This window comes from Gossypium hirsutum, chromosome D10 (genome assembly GCF_007990345.1).
Source record: "Gossypium hirsutum isolate 1008001.06 chromosome D10, Gossypium_hirsutum_v2.1, whole genome shotgun sequence".
Lineage (NCBI taxonomy): Eukaryota > Viridiplantae > Streptophyta > Magnoliopsida > Malvales > Malvaceae > Gossypium > Gossypium hirsutum.
In genome coordinates, this window is record NC_053446.1 from 17,519,661 (window position 1) to 17,540,554 (window position 20,894).

Sequence of the window (20,894 nt, forward strand, 5' to 3'; positions counted from 1 at the left end):
CCGAGATGATGTACAAATTTATTTAACCAAACTTATGCACATCTATTAGGTCATATATGACAATGACTTAACTTATTCATTTTATTCCATAACATACTATCCATTCATTCCTTTTTATTTGATCTTTATCGAATAAATTGGTTCATTCCATTTTCATGACATGTATATACATATATACCCATCATACTATATTACATTCATCAACTCAATATAAATATGAAATGCTAAACTTTCAACTGTCAAAAATAAGTTCATTTCCATTACAATTCATATCATTTAACCATATCAATATTTCATGATTCCTTACTTTATTTTGTTATCCTGGGTTGTTCGACAACGATCACTTTTACAAACTATTTATTTTACTATCTCGGGAGGGCCAACAATGATGATTTTCTCTGTATACACATCTTACATATATGTACCTATAGTACTATTTCACAATATCATTTATTGAGTTCATACTTTATGACCCCTATTAACTAGACTCAGAATCAACAATCTGGTGTACAGGACCCATCCAACACACCAATAGCTCGTAGGAGTATAACCATCCAACACACTAGTGACTTAATAAAGCAAGGCCCGAAGGCATCAAATTATATCCCTCCAGCACACCAATATCCAACCAACACATCAAGGCACAAAAGTGTAAGGCCCGAAGGCATAAATCTCTATCATATCTCCACAAATCTCTTCATACACTACATACCTTGATTGGCATGCCAACTATACTTGACTCTGCCCGAACAGTTAATAGGGTACCAATAATCCAATTACATTTTATAACCAATTCACATATCAATTCATATATAATATCATCATTTCATTTCATCATCAATTCATATATATATATATCCAATTTCATATAACATAATTCATACTATATTCATATCACATATCATATATCAATTATATCACACTATTTTATACTATATTCAGTTCAGTCCAATTTCTCGACATTCAATATCATTCAATACAAATCATTTCATACAAAAATATAAGATTAACTCAATAGATAATCATGCCATCAACATGCAAATGTATATATATAATGATCTTGAATCATAAAAGTACAAACTGAATTACCTTATCACTTGTCAACGACTCTCGCTTTTCCTTTCTCTCGCGACAGCTCGGCGTCATCTTTAGCTACGTTAGATAATTCAATAATAGAAACAATATTAGTTTGTATCTAATTAACATTTGAATACAAAGACAAAAATATTTTGCATTTCATTCAATTAGTACCTATACTCGGGATATGCATATTTTTTGACATATAGTTTCAGATCAAAACCTGATTTCACATTCTTTCATTAGAGACTCTATACTTCTTATTCATAACATAATCTCATGATAGTTTTCAATGTATTCAATTTAGCCTCTAATGTTACAAATTTATCTTAATTAGCTTTACAAATTAGTCATTTTACAATCTAAGATTACTAACTATCAATTTCTTCAAATTAAACCCAAAATCATCAATTTCTCTCTAATGGTAACTTGCTAAAAACTTAACAATTGAACAAATTGATACATGGGCTAGCTAAATCAAGTTCTCATGATTATAAATCTATAAAAATTAAAGAAAACTAGCTTGATTACATTGATATTTTGTATGGTTGAAGGTTAAAGCTTTAGAAAATAAAGTTTGGTTCTTTTTGGACGAACGATTGAAGAAGATGATAAAAATAATCTTTATTCCGCTAAGTTATTAAATATATTATAATTAATCCTTAATTAAATTTAATTAAACCAATTAATATAATCTTTACTTTATTTAATCATTATCATTAAGGTTAATGGTGATTATCATCATTTCTCACTAATCATATGAAAAAAATGTTTAATAACCTTTTAGACCCTTTGGATAATTGTTATCTAGATCTTCAAGCATTTAATTGTTATCTAGATCTTCAAGCATTTTCTTAATTAAAACTCAATAGTGATTGGACTTTTATAATTTAATCATTGAGCTTTAATTAACTATCTTTTCGACTAAATTACTTAACTAATCTTTATTTAATATTTTCATATTAACTCTGCAAATATTTTTATTTTACGGATTTAGTTTACGGAAATGAGATTTTAAAACCACATTTTCCAACACCACTGAAAATTGGATCCTTACATAACAGCTCATAAGATGGCCTAAACAAATGTTTAAACTGTTGTCCCAACAGACTGTCCAACATGATGTTTGAACAAGGAATTTTTTGGACAATTAAGATCTCAACAAAAACAAATATGAATAAATTTTAAATATATGTGTATATAATTTTGAGAGTACTCATGAATTCAAAAAATTGCAAAGGTCACAGCTCTTAAGAACATTTTGCATCTATTGAAGTTGTATGATCAATCCCCAAGCCTTGGAGCTAGAAGCTTCCTTGGGTTCTTAGGCTTTTTTGGACATGATTTCTGAGTTATTAAGAGAAGAAATGAATAGGATTAGGCCATAGATTTTTCTTTCTTTCATGAGATTTCGATCAGAGGGTTAAAGATATGCGATAGTTGGAAACTTATAAGGTTAAAAGGAAGTTTTGGTGACAAATAGCCAATCGGTATCTTACATTTGACTCAAAGGCCTCACAAATAACGTAAATTATCACCCCCAAAATAAAAACAAAATGGATATAGGGGAGGGCACACAAAAATATTGTGGAAAAGATAATTCCAAGGGAATGATCGTTCCTCATATGCTACCCCTTTTTTCCTTCTTTAAATTAAATCAACTTGCAAAATTATATACAAAGAAACAAATAACTGCCTTGGCGACTTTAAGCCAGTTACTATTTATGTACACATTGATAAAACCTCCCTTTAAACACCAAAAATATCCCCTGATTTCAACGAACGTCATAAGAAGCCAAGCCCTTTCCAAAGCTTCCACTCTCATTCTTACACTGTACAACAGACAGAGTCATTTGTAGCGATTCTTTGCATCTATTGCAAACAAACTTGGCAGGCACTGCATCAGAATCGTTAATTCCGAAACATCTTGTGTGCTGCCACACCCCACAAACATCACACGCCAACATCCTTTCTCCATCATCATCCTTAGCTCCACATGTGCAATCCACTGTCCACCTCTCGACCCCCCTTTCCAACCTATATTTACTAAGCCTGCTTTTTCCCAAGCATCTCCCTCGAACTCGAACAGATCCTGTTGACCCCATCAATAGCTTGACCCGGGTGGAATCCTCCACACCAGTATAACCAAGCAACTCTTCAGCTTGGAATCTTCTGAATGCCAAGTATACTTCTTGAAAAGCCTTCGAAGCTTCGATCTTAAGGTCTAATACAATAGCATTTATGGGTAACACTACTAATTCTGCAGGTGGATCTGGAGTGATTTCTTTATGTTGATCCATTAGCTCCAACTCACATGAGATGCAAATTACATCTTCATTCCCACTTGATAATTTTTCATTATTGTAATGTTTCACAAATTGCTTGCAGTCAAGGAGCTTCTCAGCTGAGCTGATGGTAAGATTTCTTATTGCATCAGGAAGGCAGGTCGACATGGTTTGAGGATGGAGTATGGATTCATACAATAATTTAAGATCTTGCTTAAGAATTTCCTTAGATGGAGGAAAATTAGGAACACAATTATCATTGCAATTGGTGGTGATGGAAACATTTTGAGGCTCAAGTCTGTAAAAGATGAAAACAACATATTAGAGTATGTACTATAAGAGATTAAATGATCAATAAATAGAAGGGTCAGTAATAATCCTATGATTAATAAATTGTTCAGAGATTGAAAAATCTAATAGTTGCACCTGCTAAAGACATGTTTGTGCAAATAAGGGCATATAAAGAGACCAAATCACATACCTATACTCGAGAGAACCAGAATTAGGATTGTGTCTTGCCTTAACAACCATTCCTTCTACGGCCAATTTCCCATTAAGTTCCATGAGGCAATGATCGAGGAGTGTTGGAGGAGCCACTCTACAGACAGCTCCCCTAAGAGCACGAGAACTTACCCAGTTTGAACCAGATACCGCCCGAAGTACTCTAAACATGGCCTCTTCAACTCGTACAACATCAACTCTACTCCATGATAGAACACTTGAAGTACGTTGTTTCTTGAAGGTAGCATCCCCAACCCTTAAGGAAGACTTATGGGCATCATGGATCAACCTCATCAGAAAACAAAAGACATCTTTTATATTTAGAAGCTCACACTTCGATAAAGACCGATAAAATGAGATAACATCCTGAAGTCGAGTACTAGGTTTCGATCCTTGCGGTAGAAACATGGATAATGGAAGGCTAGAAAGAGTCTCAATAGCAGATCTATATGCATCAAATGTCAGGGCAAAACTACCAGCACCAAATTCATAACCCCAATCCCCATACCATGGATGGCCTTTGGTAATGGCATGAAGTAGCCGGTATTCCAACCCATACTTCTTTGACACATCTGTCACACTTACTTTCCTGCTTGTATGATAATGCAAAACAGTAAGACAATAACTCCATAACATGACAAAGTTCAATCATATAGCTAAATGAATCCAAGTAATATGTAAATTGATCAACCATACAAAATAAGAATACATAACAAAACTGATCATAATATTGTTTGAGAAAATTCCTTACAAAGCCCTTAAATAGGACATACATATCCAGATAACTATTAGCACAAAATGATACCCTCTACCATTTTCTTTTTTGGCAAGAAAAAGTTTTACACTAACCCAATTAAATATTTGCAATTTACATAGAAGTTATTTAAATAATTTGGTAGTGTTTTATGACTAATACTAGATAATTGAAAGGAAGATATTAATATCAAATGTTACCAAGTTTTTCTCCTATTCCTTTTTTTCGATTTTTTTTTCTTGGGGGTGAAGGGAAGGGAAAGGAAGTGTTGGGTTGGGTTATAGATGGGATTTAAAATGATCATCTAATGCAGCATATAGATAATGACATTAAAAACGGTCTAATTAGTGCTTGTATACTTATACAAAGGAAGGAACAATATTAGCAATGGCAAGACAATGACAGTGTCTATTCTTGAATATATAATGATAAAATTTGCAAGGAAACAAGCACTAAGATTTTTTACCTGACACCAAGGGTTTTACATAGTCGATCCCAAAAGTCCATGATATGGCATCCTGAAAGGACCCTTGACCCCCCTTCCCTGCCGTTGACCCTAAGAAGGTGACCGTAACCATTAGAATGGATTACACCATGTAAAAGATGAGTGGTGTCCTCTAATTGGTGATACACCCAATCCTCTACATCATCAGTAGTTGTCACATGGTTGCATGACTTACACCTGGAAAAAAATGATGCACAAAATTAAAGCATAATTAGGACAAGATCAAAATTGGCAATAAATTAACAGATTAGCATGATAACTCATGTATAACCCAATTTGATATTGCCTAAAATTAACAGATTAGTATATTCTTATAAAACTGTGCACAATCACAAACGACGACATAGTTTAGACCACCTGGACAGTTGAATATATGTAATTAGTTAAAGTAGACAACTTGGACTATCCATTCATATTTGTAAGAATGGACATAAGAAGATCACATTTACTTGAGATAAAGAATTGTAAGGAAAAAAGAATGAGTTAAAGACCTTAATTCCGACAAATGTAGGATATCTCCACAACGAACACATGGTTTATGGTAGCCACCGATGGAATTACCGTCCACCTTTATGATGAAGTGGTAGCGTTTAGAACAAACTGGATGTTCACTCCACCCTAATACACATTCATTGGCAAAAGGAAAACATTATTCAGAGATGACCCATCAAGGAGACAAATGGACAAGCAAGAGTGGTAGGATTTTTACTTTAAAAAGAAGTCCATAAAATAAAAAAGAATTCAAAAAAATATGTGAGATGATGACCTGTTAAAAGACAATTGTACAAGGAAGAGAGAAGCTTGAGAAACTTAAATAGCAATAGATAGATGTGACGTGATGTGAACGGTGTTGTTCAGTAAAATAAAAACACTGTGATGGGTACAATGGTAAAATAAAAATACAGAAAAATATATAATGATGATGTCCAGTCAACATTGAAACCCACGCCTCCACCTACAATTTTATATATTAATTTATTTATTATTTACTATAAATCTAAAATCAAGCAAACGAGTCGTTTCATGATTATTTTCTCACGAGACATTCGCAGCTCTCAAACCAATTCAACTCACCTAACCACCCTTATTTATTAATTTATTAATTATTAAATGGCCTTTGTCTATCTTCTTGTTAATTTTCCATAAAGTAAATAAAACATATTACTTTTATTTTAGTATTATTATTATTAAGCTCATTTACTAGGAATGCTATTTCCACAGAAATTGCAACAGGGTGAGGCAACCGAGGGAAAACGGAAATGCAAAGAAAATGCCTACAGATGTGTGTAAGACATAGAATCGGTCAATGAATCGATCTGATCTACTTACCAACAACTCGGCACTGGTCACAGTAGACGGATCTAGATCTAGCGACATCCTCCTCCACCACGTCTAGACAGACCACGGAGGAGGAGGAATCAAGGTTGTCTGTCACGTCATCGACTCTGAAGACGATTTGCCAAATCATCATGTGAGGGAAAAGCGACGAAAGAGGCGGAATGAGTGCGTGCTTCGTTAAAAAAGACCTAATGTTGGCACGAAATGGCGTGGTACCACCAAATCCAAAGGAAGAGGAAGTGGAAGGGAACGTCAAGAAGTCGTAGAGATCAACTGTTACTCTTCTCTTTATCCTTTTCATGGGCACAGCATTTACAACCATGCTGAAAAATGTGGCGGTCCGTGTATCCGGTTCAGAGTGCGTGAGGAAGGATTTGAGGGAGAGACCTGGTGGATCTAATGGAGGAGGAGGATCTTGGTTGTAAAAGAGGGGGGGGGGGGGAAGGGATTCGGTTGTTTAGCGGTTAGTGTTGGGATGAGGGAGAGACCAGCTTAGGGTGGGTTTGGTTTTGATCATTCATTCATCAATCAATCAGAAACAATGTTAATATCATTATATATGATATGATATTATACTGCGATATTATGGGTATTATTTGTCGGAAAAGTTTTTTATTTAAGTCAGTTTCATTTGAAATGAACAAGTGGATGGGGTTGCGGTTGGTTGGTTATCCATACGCTACAATACGATTTCTTATAATTCATTTCCTTGTGCTTCTTTTAATCATGTCCGTCAGATTGACCATTGGATAAATGAACAAGATATTTTAATATTTGCAATAAAATTTGTTAATAAGTCTATAATTCACCGGTTCTTTTAATATTGTATTTTACTATTTGTAAAAACAATGTGTTTTTAGGGTATCTTGACCTCGTCCCATGTGTCAAGTTCCTTTCATTTTATTACACCATCAAGTTTTCTATCTTCACATTGAAATGAGGCCAATTATTATGGAACAATTAAAATACTTTCATGTTAAAAAAATCAATGTATCCAAATTTAATTTTTACCACTACAAATTAATTCCTTAAGTTACACCAATAGTCACTCAACTTTGAGGTAACTATCAAAGCAGTCACTCTAGTTTTAATTCAGTCACTCAACTTTCGAAAAATAACAAAACAGTCACTAACGTTATCGAAAAGAGACAAATCAATCACCCATTAACTTTTTCCATCACTGGCTTAACGGCACAGCTGATGTGGCCAGTTAACTTGCCACGTTGGACGAGGCAAAGTTAAAGTGATTATTTCTTTTTCATCATTCTTTTTCTATTTTTTTAATAAATGGCCTAATATTTTTACTTTTTACTTAAATGGCCCAATATGTTTATGTTTTTTTTCCACTCTTAAAACCTTGGCATAATCCTAATCCTAACACTAACAGGACAAATCGTTCACAAGGGAACTGTAAGAAGTGTTCTCCCAACACCTCCCTTCATTCTCGTCCCACTGTTAATCACCCCAAAGCTTCAGCCAAAAATCTCGTCATGAGTCAAGTCAAGATCCTCAAACGGGACGAAGATCTTAAACAATCTAAGCTGGATAAGCGTGTGAGGTTCATAAAGAAAAATGTTAATGTAGATCTGGTTTCCATCGACTGTTTAAGTTTAGATCCCAGGTCCGTCCCGACCCAGATCCGACTCACCAAGTCAAAAAAAAATGGAAGTAAGGTTGTTCTGATCTCGTTTTACGTTGGCTCTACTTTTATAACATCGCTCCCTCTAAGTTTTGTTTCGTTGTCGGTGTTTTTCACAAAGAAGATTGGGGTTTCTTTGAAGGATGACGTTGCTAAGAGTGCCTTGATGAGGATATTAAGGTTAGATTAATAGCCACAACCAAAAACAAATAATAATGGTATGAGTGGTGATTGACTGAATTTGTTGTTAGATAGCTAATCTCTTGTTTGGGTTCTCTAATCTTTGATTGTTCTTTATTTTTTAAGGGGATATATAGAAATAGCTAATCAAGTTTTTTTTATTGATGTATAGCTTTGCAATTGTTTAGTTTAATATGAAACTGTCTACTGTCCAACAACTTCTTCTTCTTCTTCTTCTTCTTCTTCTTCTTCTTCTTCTTCTTCTTCTTTTTCTTCTTCTTCTTCTTCTTCTTCTTCTTCTTCTTCTTTTTCTTCTTCTTCTTTTATTACCCAGCTCAACTAAGGTTTTAAATTATTGCCTTTCGGCTCAAGGCATCAGCTACAACATTAGCTTTACCAGAATGGTAATCAATTACAAAATCGAAATCTTTTAAAAGCTCAACCTAATGTCGTTGTCTCAAATTCAACTCCTTTTGAGATAAGAGATATTTAAGAATTTTGTGATCGGTATAAATGTAACACTTTTCACCATACAAGTAGTGTCTCTAGATTTTTAGAGTAAAATCCACAACAGCTAGCTCTAAATCGTGCATCAGATAATTGTGTTCATGCATTTTTAGCTGACGAAACGCATATGCGATCACTTTCCCATCTTGCATCAAAATACAATCGAGACCGCTCAATGAAGCATCACTATAAACCACAAAATCCTTTCCCAATTCTGGTAAGGTTAGAAGTGGTGCTTCAATCAACATCTGTTTCAATTTCCCAAAACTTTTTTGACATTGGTCGCTCGACAAATTGAACATTCTTATGTAATAGCTTTGTCATCAGTAAAGCTATCTTCGAAAATCCATTTACGAATCTTCGGTAATAACAAGCTAGCCCAAGAAAATTGCGACCCTCTAACACATTTCTCAGTGCTTTCCACTGAACAATGGCCTCAATTTTTTTCGAATAAACTCTAACTCCATTTACCGAGATAACATGCCCCAAAAACACAACTTCTGATAACCAAAATTCGTACTTACTAAGCTTTCCATATAATCATTTCTCTCGTAACACGTGCAAAACAATTCTGAGGTGTTGCTCTTGCTCGAATTCAGATTTCGAATATATCAAGATGTCGTCAATAAAAACTACCATAAATTGATCTAAATACGGTTGGAAAATACAATTCATGAGATCCATAAATGCCGCCAAAGCATTCGTTAGCCGAAAAGGCATCACTAAAAATCCATAATGGCCATAACACTTACAAAATGTCGTCTTCGGTACGTTACTATCTTTCACTTTTAGCTGATAGTAACCCGATTTCAAATTGATCTTAAAAAAGACAGAAGCTCCTTTTAGTTGATCAAATAAGTCATTGATACAAGGTAGAGAGTATCGATTCTTAATCGTCAACTTATTCAATTGTTGATAGTCTATACAAAGTCGCATCGAGCCATCTTTCTTTTTTACGATTAACACTGAAGCTCTCCAAGGCAATATACTAGGGAGTATAAAGCCGTGATCCAGTAAATCTTGCAATTGCACCTTTAATTATTTCAATTTTGTTTGTGACATATGATAAGGAGACATTGACACCGATGCCATACCAGAAAACACTTCAATTATGAATTCAACCTCCCAGTCTGGTGGTAATCCCGAAAATTTTTTTTGAAACACATCAGAGAATTGACAAACAGTAAGAATCTTACTACTTTGACTATCACCAGAATTCGAGTTAATAACATAGGCCAGAAAAGCTTCATAGCCTTGGTTGAGAAGTTTATCAGCTCGAATTACGGAAATGATACGAGTTGAACGAACCACTTGTTCGAACACCATTCACCTCAATCAAGTTACCATCTGCACTCTAAACCATGAACTTTTTTTACGATAGTTTAGGATTATTTCATGCTCCGTAAGCCAATCTATACCCAAAATTAAATCAAAATCGCCAAATGGCATTATCAACAAATCAACAGGAAAGGTTATATTCTGTATCTCTAACAGACATCGCCTACACACCTGATCAACTAACACAGATTGCCCCAACGAATGTGACACAACTATTGATACTCAAGACGTATCAGATTTTAAACTTCCCGATTTAACTAACTCAGCATTAACATACAAGTGCAAAGATCTCAGATCTATCAAAGCATAAATAGGTTCTGAATGCAATAAAAAGATACATGTCATAACGTCATTAGCATCGCCATCCTCACGTGTCCGCACAACATAAGCTCAGGCTGGCACTCTGGCCTTTGACTGATGAGTAATAGCATCATTTTCTTTTCTAGCACCACCTCTAGCATAAGAACCATCACAACTTATTCCACGACCCCTAGATGCAGGTACATACCTCTGAAAAGTAATAGGGGTAGCATTCTGATTCCTCAGACACTCTCGAGCAAAATGTTTCGTAGATCCATAGCGAAAACAAGCAAGAGTTAACTTTCAACATTCGTCACGATACTTTTTCCCACAATGCTCACAATTCAGAATATCAGTATCCCTAGACGAACCTCGCACACTATCCGTAGACACAGTCGATTGTAGATCACAGTTTTTATCAGATCTGTCACACTTAAAAGTTGACTTCAACTACCACGAATTTCTTTAGTTCGCTTCGGTTGTGGATTTGAGCTAGCAGCTCCAAACCGCTTTCCAGTTGTACAAGTAACTTCAGCCTTTTTATCAAGACCCAGAGCTTGTTCTACCATATTTTCCCGTTCAACTAAATCGGCAAACTCTATAATTCGATGCGATACCAACTATACCCGAAGCTCATTACGTAAACCACGTAAAAATTAGTTACAACTTTCTATTTTGATTAGCACAAATTTAACGGCGTACCTACTAAGTCGTAAAAACTCCCATTCATAATCAGCTACTAGCATCTTGCCCTGTTTCAACGTCAAAAACTCTTGTCTTCTATCTTCAAGATACAGTTTTCTGACATATTTCTTTTGGAATTTCTTTTAGAAGAATTCCTATTTGGCCCGTTCTGCAGGTACATGGTGTGTCACTGACTACCACCAGGTATATGCTTCTCATTGCAGTAGAGAAACAACATAAATTATGCTTTCACGCGGGTTGCATTCAAGTTGTTGCAAGATGATTTTAATGGATTCAATCCAAACTTCCGTTGCTAGGGGTCAACCCTTTTCAGCCCTAAAAACTCAATTGCACAATATCTCCCCAATTCTTTTATCGGAGCCCGTCAGACAATAGGTGTAGGTACTGTAACAAAAGTAGTTTTTGCAACACACTGAAGAGTATGAGCGATAGCTTGAAGTAGTTGTGATTCACCTACTCCCACATAGTTACGTCACTCAACATAGGGTTGTTGAGCACCAGTTGGATTAGCACTCGGTGTTACTAATTCGATTAAATCTAACTCATTAGAAACATCATCACCAATATGCATCTCTTGATCAACTTCATTATTATACTCATCTGACATCATTCAACTATAAAACAAAAATAAGTATAATCAGCATCCAAATCCCGACTCAAATCGACTCAACTTTAGCATTACCTCTAGACTCAATTCTGAGCTCGATTTAGTTCGAGAATCAGCTAAACTTACAAGCTCTGATACCATTAAATGTAACCCCCTAACCTCTCTCTGTTGACGGATTAGGGTCACAGGCATTACTATCAAATCAATCAATTAACCAATCATAATTAAAATGTAGGCAATTTCATTTAGATCATAGTAAAAATTACCCATACAGTCCTAAATACGAGTTTATAAGTTCTTAAAAATGATTTAAAAACTAACAGGGGCTAATTTGAAATAATTCTAGAAGTTTAGGGTAAAATCTTAAAAAGCCTAAAAATAGAGGACACACGACTGTGTGACCAAGCCATGTGACTTTCGAAATTGGCCACACTGCTGTGCCCCAGCCCGTGTCCTTACCCGTGTAATTCACTGACTTGAGACACACAACCGTGTCCCAGCTCGTGTCTCTCCCTGTGTAACTCTCTAACTTGGTTCACACAGCCGTGTCGCAGGCCATGTGTCAGCCATTGTGGAAACTACACTTATGCAATTATTTTACACGTTTAAGGCACATGACCGTGTATGTTACCCATGTATGACACACGACCGTGTGACAGACCGTGTCCCAGGCCGTGTGCACCTAAATGTACCTTAAAACTTAAGTTTACCAAATTTTGATTACTTGGGCACTAAGTAACCATTTCACCAGCCATTTAACCTATTCAAAACACAATTAAACATGCTCAAATCATGCCAAAACATCTATCTTAAGTGCCTAACTAATGTACCTTTATTGGTACCACATTTTATATCTTCAAAACACATCAACAAGGCATCATCCAAATCAAATTTTATTCATACTAAATTCACCAATATTAAACTAAATTTTATCATACTAAATTCGCCAATATTAAACTAACATGTAGCTACTTAAGATTTCAAGCTTTAAGCTACAAACAAATATCAAAACCTTGTGTCAAACTAACATACCAAACATATAGCTTCAACCGCAAACATATACATATACATATACATATACATATACATATACATATACATATACATATACATATACATATACATATACATATATATAAATGACCATCATTATACTTGAAACCCAAATTAACATCACATTAACAAACCAACTATCAACCAGAGACTTCCTAGGTACATGCCATTACAAAATAAACATCACCACACTTGAGCTCGGGATCGTTGTTAGATCTGAGTCAACGCTCAAAAGAGAAGTACCTAACCTGCGCACGGTAAACAAAACCGCACGCTGAGTAAAACTTAGTGATATTCCTATAATCTAAACAATTTAACTTAGTACAAGTAATTGAAATGTAAAAATGCAATAAGCAATGTTAGGAACATAAGTTTTATATCAATAATATAGATTTTCTCATTCTCTAATCTTATCCATAAAATTTCACATATTCAAACACTTATCAATGGTATTCAACTCATACAATGGCATGATTCACCTTTATGATCAATACTTAATTTCATTTCAAAATTTACATTTCAATTCGTAATTCATTGACATTTCAATATCAAACACATCAATTTTTATCGTTTAACTTCCCTATTAACACGACTCGAACTCGGACGGATACACGGATCCAACCAACATATCAGCTTGGCACCTAGTGCCTCATCGGATAAATCCGAAGTAATAATTGCGCCCAACGCTATATAAGTTGACACCCAGTATCTCATCGGTTATACCAAAGCAAATTGGCACCCAAGGCCTCATCGACTTGAGGTCGAAAGAATCCCTGAACTCTTCCTATCATATGGCATGCCATCTATATTCGACTTACCCCGAACAGTTAATAGGATTTCATTTCAAATTTCAATATAACCAATGTCACATTTTCCATATACATATATTTGTAACATATAGGCATTTGATTTAATTCATTAGCAATTACAATTCTTAAAACGTATGTTCAATTCACCATATATACAAATACGTGTATTTCTTAATACACACAGTTAAATCCCTACAAACATTTATCAATTCATTTCATTTCATTTCATTTTATTCAAATTTTAACAAAACCACTCACCTTATGTCTTATCATGCTTATTAGTTCAAAATGCAACAATTTACAAGAGTTCGAATTATAGAAACACAAACCATGAATTTCGAGCTATTTGACATCGATTTTATCCTTCCTCTTTTTAGTTGAGGATTTCGGTACAACATTAGTTAATTGGATTTGAGCTTGAAGGTCCCTTAGTCATAAGCTTTCTCTTTTTCTTTTCTTTCTTTATTTTCTTTCTTTTCTCTTTTTCTTTTCTTTCTTTATTTTCTTTCTTTCTTTTCTTTCTTAATGTTTGCATGTATTGGTTCTATTATTTATTACTATTATTTTTTAACATTATTATTTAAGTTAACATAAATATAATATATATAATACACATACTAATGGTCTTAACCATGACCGGCCACACACCCACCATTTAATAAATGGTATATTTGCTACTTTAGTCCCCTTTTATTTATTTTAATTTATAATTCAACTTTTGACCCTTTCACGATTTAGTTCCTATACCTTAATAACTCCTAATTTCATGCAAATTACTTATCCAAAATTTAATTTACTACTAAACTAACCTCTTATATACTTAATAAAAATATCTAAGAGTTCATTTTAAGAAAATAAAGTCTCGAACCTCGCTTTCTAACACCTCTAACTGTCGGGTCGTTACATACCAATAGTGGTATACTTTTATAGATACATTTTTCAATATTGATAGAAAATTGGCATTCTGACTTCCAAATGATTCATCAAGTATCGATACGATATCGATAAATTTTATTTGGTATCGGTAAAATTCCCTTGGTATTGATAGAAATGTTTCCAACGGACACTAAATTAGGCATTAAATGCTTTCAATATCGATACTCATAGAAAACTTATCGATGCCTGTTGTTGTAAGTGACGTTAATGCACTGATATTTTTATTCCCAACAGCTCTATCCAATATCCCAACAACCACAACGATTAGAAATCAGTTAAAGGGTATAAATACCAGGTTTTAAAGGCCCTACTACAACAAGAGAGATTATCAAAGCAAAAATTTTAATCAATCAACCTTTGTGTTTAAAGTTTTCATACTTTTCTTGTACACACTTGTGAGCTTCCATTATTTTTCTATCAACTCAAGTGTTTTTGTTTGTAATTGTGCTTAATTGGTAAGTACTTTGATTTTGTAAAGGTTATTTCTTTGTTTGTTTATTTGTTTCTCTTTGAAGAGATTTTAAGTTTTAAGATTTGTGTAGAAATCTTAACGGAGCTATAGGGTTAAATCTTGTCCTCAAAGATTGATCAAATTAGCAAATTTGGAAAAATCCTTAGTTGTGGAAAGCTAAGGTACTGGAGTAGGCAATTGGGGCCGAACCACTCTAAATTGTTGTGTTCAATTTTATTATCATTTCGCTCAAGATTCCACAAATTTTTAAAAGCCAATTCACCCCCTTTTGGTGATTTTGAATGGTTTATCAAACTACCACATACCAATTTCTCATTCCTTTATTTCAACTTATTATCAAATCTATTAATTCGTTCTATTTCTATATCGATCCTCAAGACTCATAATAATTGGTTCGCATGATCTTTCACATGCTATCTCTAATCATATTTCACATATATGTACATGTGAGACCATTTCATAATATCATTTCAATTCAATATCATTGATCATCCAAGACGGATACACGAATCATCCAACCAACACACCCTGGCAACGCAGTGCATCATCAGATAAATCCAAGTGAATATACTAGCACACATAGTGCATCATCGGACGAACCAAAGCAAATATACAGGCACATATAGTGCATCATCTAACAAACCAAAGTATAAACTCGTACACAATCTAATCTTATGGTATGCCAACTATCCAACTCTGCTCGAACAGTTAATAGGATATCCAATGTCCATTTACATATCATCACATAATCAATATCACATTTTTATATCATTCAATCATAAATTCATATTGTGAATCACTTATCAATTTATAACATACTTATTTCTATTATATTCAATTCAGTCCAATTTCTCAACATTCAATATCATTAAGTGTTAACCGAATCATTCCATAGTAATATACTTACCTCAAAAGGTAGTATCGTATCAAACATATTTGTATGTATGCATATATATATGTTTTTATGTATTGAACTCAAAGCATAAAAGTACAAATCAAAAGTTCCGCTACTCATCTAAGACTCTCGCCTTTCCTTTTTCTCGCGACAACTCGACTTCGTCTTTAGCTACGTTCAATGATTCAACTATGAAAACAATATCAGATTACATCCAACTCTATCCAAATACGTAACCATTCATATTTTGCATTTTATTCAATTTAGTCTCTATATCCGGGATACTCATATTTTTCAATATCTAACATCAGATCAAAATTCGATTTCACATTTTTTCATTAAGGACCCTATACTTTCTATAGAATAATTTCATAACAGTTTTCAATTTATTTAATTTAGTCCCTAATGTTACAAAGTTATCTAGCAAGCTAATTAGATTTCCAATTTAGTCCTTATCATGATCTAAGCTTATTAACTACAAAATTCAAGCCTAATTCATCAATTTCTCTATAATGGCAACTTGTTAAAAACTTAACAATTGAACAAATTGATTCCTAAGCTAGCTTAATCAAGCTCTCATAATCATAAATCTGTAAAAATTACAAGAAAAAATCTTGTTTACCTTATTCAATTAATGGTCGAATGTATAAAGAAAATTTGAAGCTTCTCTTTCTTTTTCATCAATGATGGACGACAAGGAAAAAGATGAACATTCATCTTTCCTCCACTAACTATATATATAGTAATTAGTTATTTAATTAGTTTAATTAAGTGTAATTAGTTAATTATCAATACATATTTTAGTTTAATTTAATTATAATTTATACGTAATGGATATCATGATCATCACATTCCACTATCTATATGAATAACATTGATTTATTTACCATTTAAGCCATTGAATAATTGTTGTTTAGGTTCTCGAGCATTTTCTTAATTAAAACTCAATAGTAATTAGACTTTAACAATTTAATCCCTGAGCTTTAATTGACTATTTTCTCAATTAAATTACTTAATCAATCTTCAATATTTTCAAAATAACTTTATTAATATTTATGGTTCATCCTTACGGGCTTGATTTATGGAGATGAGGTTCCGAAACCATATTTTCCAACACTATTGAAAATCGGGTCGTTACAAAATGCTTCCTATAGAACTCAATATTCATAAGTATTGAGATCTGTTTATTTTGAATTTTTACTGCTTATCATAAACCTAACCTTAATAAATGCATTCAATGGAGCTTACCATCTATAGGTGTTGAGTTTAGTTTTATTTGAATTTTCATCATTTACTGTAAACCTATAGGTGTCAAGGAATGTAGGATTACGTTTCGTAATAGGATTACGAGAATGTAAGATTACAGTTGAAATGTAACATTACCTTGTTTGGTTTGTTTGACTGGAATGTAAGAGTCATGTGTTTGGTTGACAAATGTAAGATTACTTAAAATAAAATTTTACTATATCATCCTCGTTATAAAATTTTTGTTTTTACAAGTTCACTTGCTTTAACATTGTTAGCTTTGATTTTAAAATGTTTCTATATAACAAACTTAATTCTAAATTCCCTTAATCAAAATTTCTTAAATTATTTCAATCTTATTCAAATATATTTTCAAAAATAAAGTTTCTAAATGATTTAAACTTTCTACAAAAGTTTTTGAGTACCCCCAAGTCCTTTAAAATGATTCTAAGCCATGTTTTTTTAGAATTCTTAACATTGTCTTAAGACAATTTGAGTCTTGTCTCGAGACACAAGCTTGTTTGTCTTGAGACAGACCAACATCAAAGATAAAATTACTTTAGAGGTGTCCTGTCTCGAGAAAAAAGCTCATTTGCGCCAAGACCAACCAACATTCAAGCTAAGGTAAGTTATAAGATAATCTTATCTCGAGACAAAATATTAGTTATCTCGAAACAAAAAAAATCGAAACTAAGGTTTACTTCAGGGAGCCTTGTCTCAAGATAATCAAGTATTTATCTTGAGACTAGCCTTTTGTGTCTCGAGACTACAGGCTCCAACAATTATATTTTTTCCTTCCTGCCTTGAGACAAATTGCTACATGTTGTAAATGTGAAAAATAAATGTTCTCAACCGCAAGAAACTCTCTTCAATGACTCCAAACATCCATAGATCAATGAAATGGTATAAATATCATTCAAGGGCAGTTATATGAGGACAAGAAAAAGTTTAAAAAGATCAAGAGCTAAATTCTAGTGAATTATTATCATTGTTCTTATTTTCACTTGTACATACTTGTGGGGTTAGTTGTGATTCATTCTTTCAAGTGTTGCCTTGTATTGTGAGAGTGTTTAATTATTGTATATCTACCTTCTAGAGGTGATAGTCCATTCTCAACTTTATTTCTCATTTTTTTAAGGATTCACTTAAATTTTTGCGTGAAAAAACCTTAAGGGAAAGCGACCCTTTCTTACCTTTTGAAAAGATGGAGATTGTAAAGGTTAAACCTTATTTTTGAAATGTTCAAATTAGTGAATTTGAGAAATCATTAGTTAAGGTAAACTAAGGTAGTGGAGCACTATAAATTCTTGAGTCTCTTTTGATTGTCATTTTAGCTTTAAATTTTTTAAATACCAATTCACCTTCTCTTGATGTATTTTGAGCTTAACAAACAGTTTTTAGCCTCAAAATTTTCGTTAAATTATAATAACTTAAGAAATTCATTTTTATTACACATAGATTTTATCATATGAATTCAATTAAAGAACCATTGAACCCAATTATGATAACTTATTTATATGGTTTATCAATTGTCTGTTGAGAAAGAATTGGTTGCTTTTAATATGAAAAGAAAAGTGAAACTAAAATTTTCAAATATACAAATATAAATCAAAACTACAATGTCTTTTAATAAATACTAATAATTTTATTTCTTATTTGCTCAAGTTCAACTAATATGAAATGGTAACTTGAAAATTGTTTATTTGCTAAGTTTATGATCCAAGGGTGTGTTAAAAGTCATTTGCTCAGTTTCTGATTCTTTGATTCACCTTGGAAATTTTTTTTAATAAGATTTGGTAAATTTGGCAACTAGTTATCTTATATAAGGAAGAAAAAATTACCCATGTTTTGCAAGGTAATTAATGGTAGTAAAAACATTCGCTTGAAGATATACCAATGTCAACAACATATAATTAGTGGCGGAGCCACGTTGAGGCCCAGGGATATGGCCCACCCAAAGTTTATTTTTTTTAATTTAGTCCTTTGTAAATTTACACTATGGCCCTCTAAAAAATATAAGTCGGCCTCCAAAGTTTAAGATTTTTGCAATTTTCCCCTTTATATATATTATTGCCCTCCTAAAAATATATGTAGGCCCCTCCAATATTTTATAGGATTAAAAATAATATTAAAAAAATTATTCTTGATAAAAACAAAGAGAAAATCTCTTTGAAGAAGCTAAATTACTGTTGATGACTTTTAAATGATATTTTTATTAAATAATAATAAATTAACATTTATTTAATAATTTACTTAACATAATAATATTTTATAAGTAATATAATAATATATATAAAAAGAAAAGAATAGATGAAGAGACTTTCATCATCATTCTTCTTCATGTTGGTGCTTAGCAAGAAAAGAAGAAAAACAAATTCTTTATCATTTTTCCTTCAAATTTGAAGTATAAGGTATGTTTTTCTTCAAACTCTTCATAGATTTTGAATATTTGAAACTTGTTTTACATATATGTACCAATAGTTTTTTTATTTTATCAAGTATATTAAAAGTTGCCATTAAAGGATATTGATGGAACTTAGAAGCTTATAAAATTAAGTGAAATGTGTAATTTTTTAGATAAAAAATTATTAGGAGACGGTTTCTAATTTGTTAGAAGTGTAAAAATGAAACAAAAATAGTTAGATAATGTTATAGTAAATTTCAGCCAAAGTGAAAGGGAGGAAGAAAACCTTGGTCACTTTGTTTAAAATTATGTCAAATGATAGTTTGTGAAGCAGTGAACATTCTTGTGAAAACATAATAAAAAATGGTTAACTAAGTCAAATAATAGCTATTTCATCTTAATTGTTGGAATAATGTTTCTTTTGAATATATTTTTTATATGTTTAAATCGAGTGTCATGTTGGAATACTACTTTTTTTGAATAGATTGTTTATATGTTTAAATCAACTATTACATAACACTTCTAATTTTAGCTTACCCCCAAGATTAATATCTTGAATCTGCCACTGCATATAATATTTAAATATTATCATATCATTAAACATTAGCAAATACAAAAGCTTAGAAATACCTATAACAATATAACATTTTAATTATAAGCCTGTACATTAGCTATTTCATACACAAAAGGTTTCCAAATATATTATCTATCGACAAAAAGTTAGTCAAAAAATGTAAGCAATGGCAATATATCCAAAATAAATCAATGGACAAAAGGCTGCTAATGTATTCTAAATTGGAATAATGACAAAAATGGCACCTAATCTTTACATTTTTGTTATTTTACACCTAATTCTTGTTATTGGAGTATTTTAAAACTCAATGCTTGTTTTTTAATAGAAAATGTTGATTAGATTATTCAAGGTTAACGATATCCACGCCGTGATTCAATGTGGAAAAATTTCAATGATGTGACCAAAATGACTTCATTTTGGAATAATTAAACTATGACGTGGAAATTAAAAACTAAAATAAAAAAAATGATCGACATCTTAATTCTTACAAATGACAAGCGATAGAAAAACTAAGGCTTTGTTTGGTTGGGTGTAATGGATTAGCCATTACACCCCGAATCGGTGGCCCCACAGAATACAGCGTTTGGTTCACTGTTTTCTCTAATACCGGCCTAATCCGTTGCGGACGGATTCCGCATTTTGGCTGTTTCACCACTGATTTCTAATCCCTTGCAAAAGCAAAGATTAGCTAATCGGTGTCTTATTTACCCTCCCCTTGCCGAAATCAACTCCAGCCGACCCTCTCCCTCCCAACATAAACAGAACGTGCC

At 32.8% G+C, this 20,894-nt stretch overlaps 1 protein-coding gene across 1 annotated transcript; it reads right to left on the reverse strand.

The window, feature by feature from the left end:
* Positions 1-2,623: 2,623 nt before the first annotated feature.
* Positions 2,624-7,125, reverse strand: LOC107914423 (PHD finger protein At1g33420). The gene is made up of 5 exons (XM_016843334.2): positions 6,452-7,125; positions 5,614-5,740; positions 5,084-5,299; positions 3,844-4,452; positions 2,624-3,660 (listed from the first exon to the last, which is right to left on the reverse strand). Exons 1-5 carry the CDS (start codon positions 6,780-6,782, stop codon positions 2,853-2,855), a joined length of 2,091 nt encoding a protein of 696 aa, XP_016698823.1. The 5' UTR covers positions 6,783-7,125; the 3' UTR covers positions 2,624-2,852.
* Between the last annotated feature and the right edge of the window lie 13,769 nt (positions 7,126-20,894).

Coding starts and splice junctions, on each gene's coding strand:
- LOC107914423 (XM_016843334.2), bottom strand. CDS start 6,782: ATGGTTGTAAATGCTGTGCCCATGAAAAGGATAAAGAGAAGAGTAACA. Junction 4,453..5,083: donor TGTAAAACCCTTGGTGTCAG/GTAAAAAATCTT, acceptor TCATACAAGCAG/GAAAGTAAGTGTGACAGATG. Junction 3,661..3,843: donor TCTGGTTCTCTCGAGTATAG/GTATGTGATTTG, acceptor CATCTTTTACAG/ACTTGAGCCTCAAAATGTTT.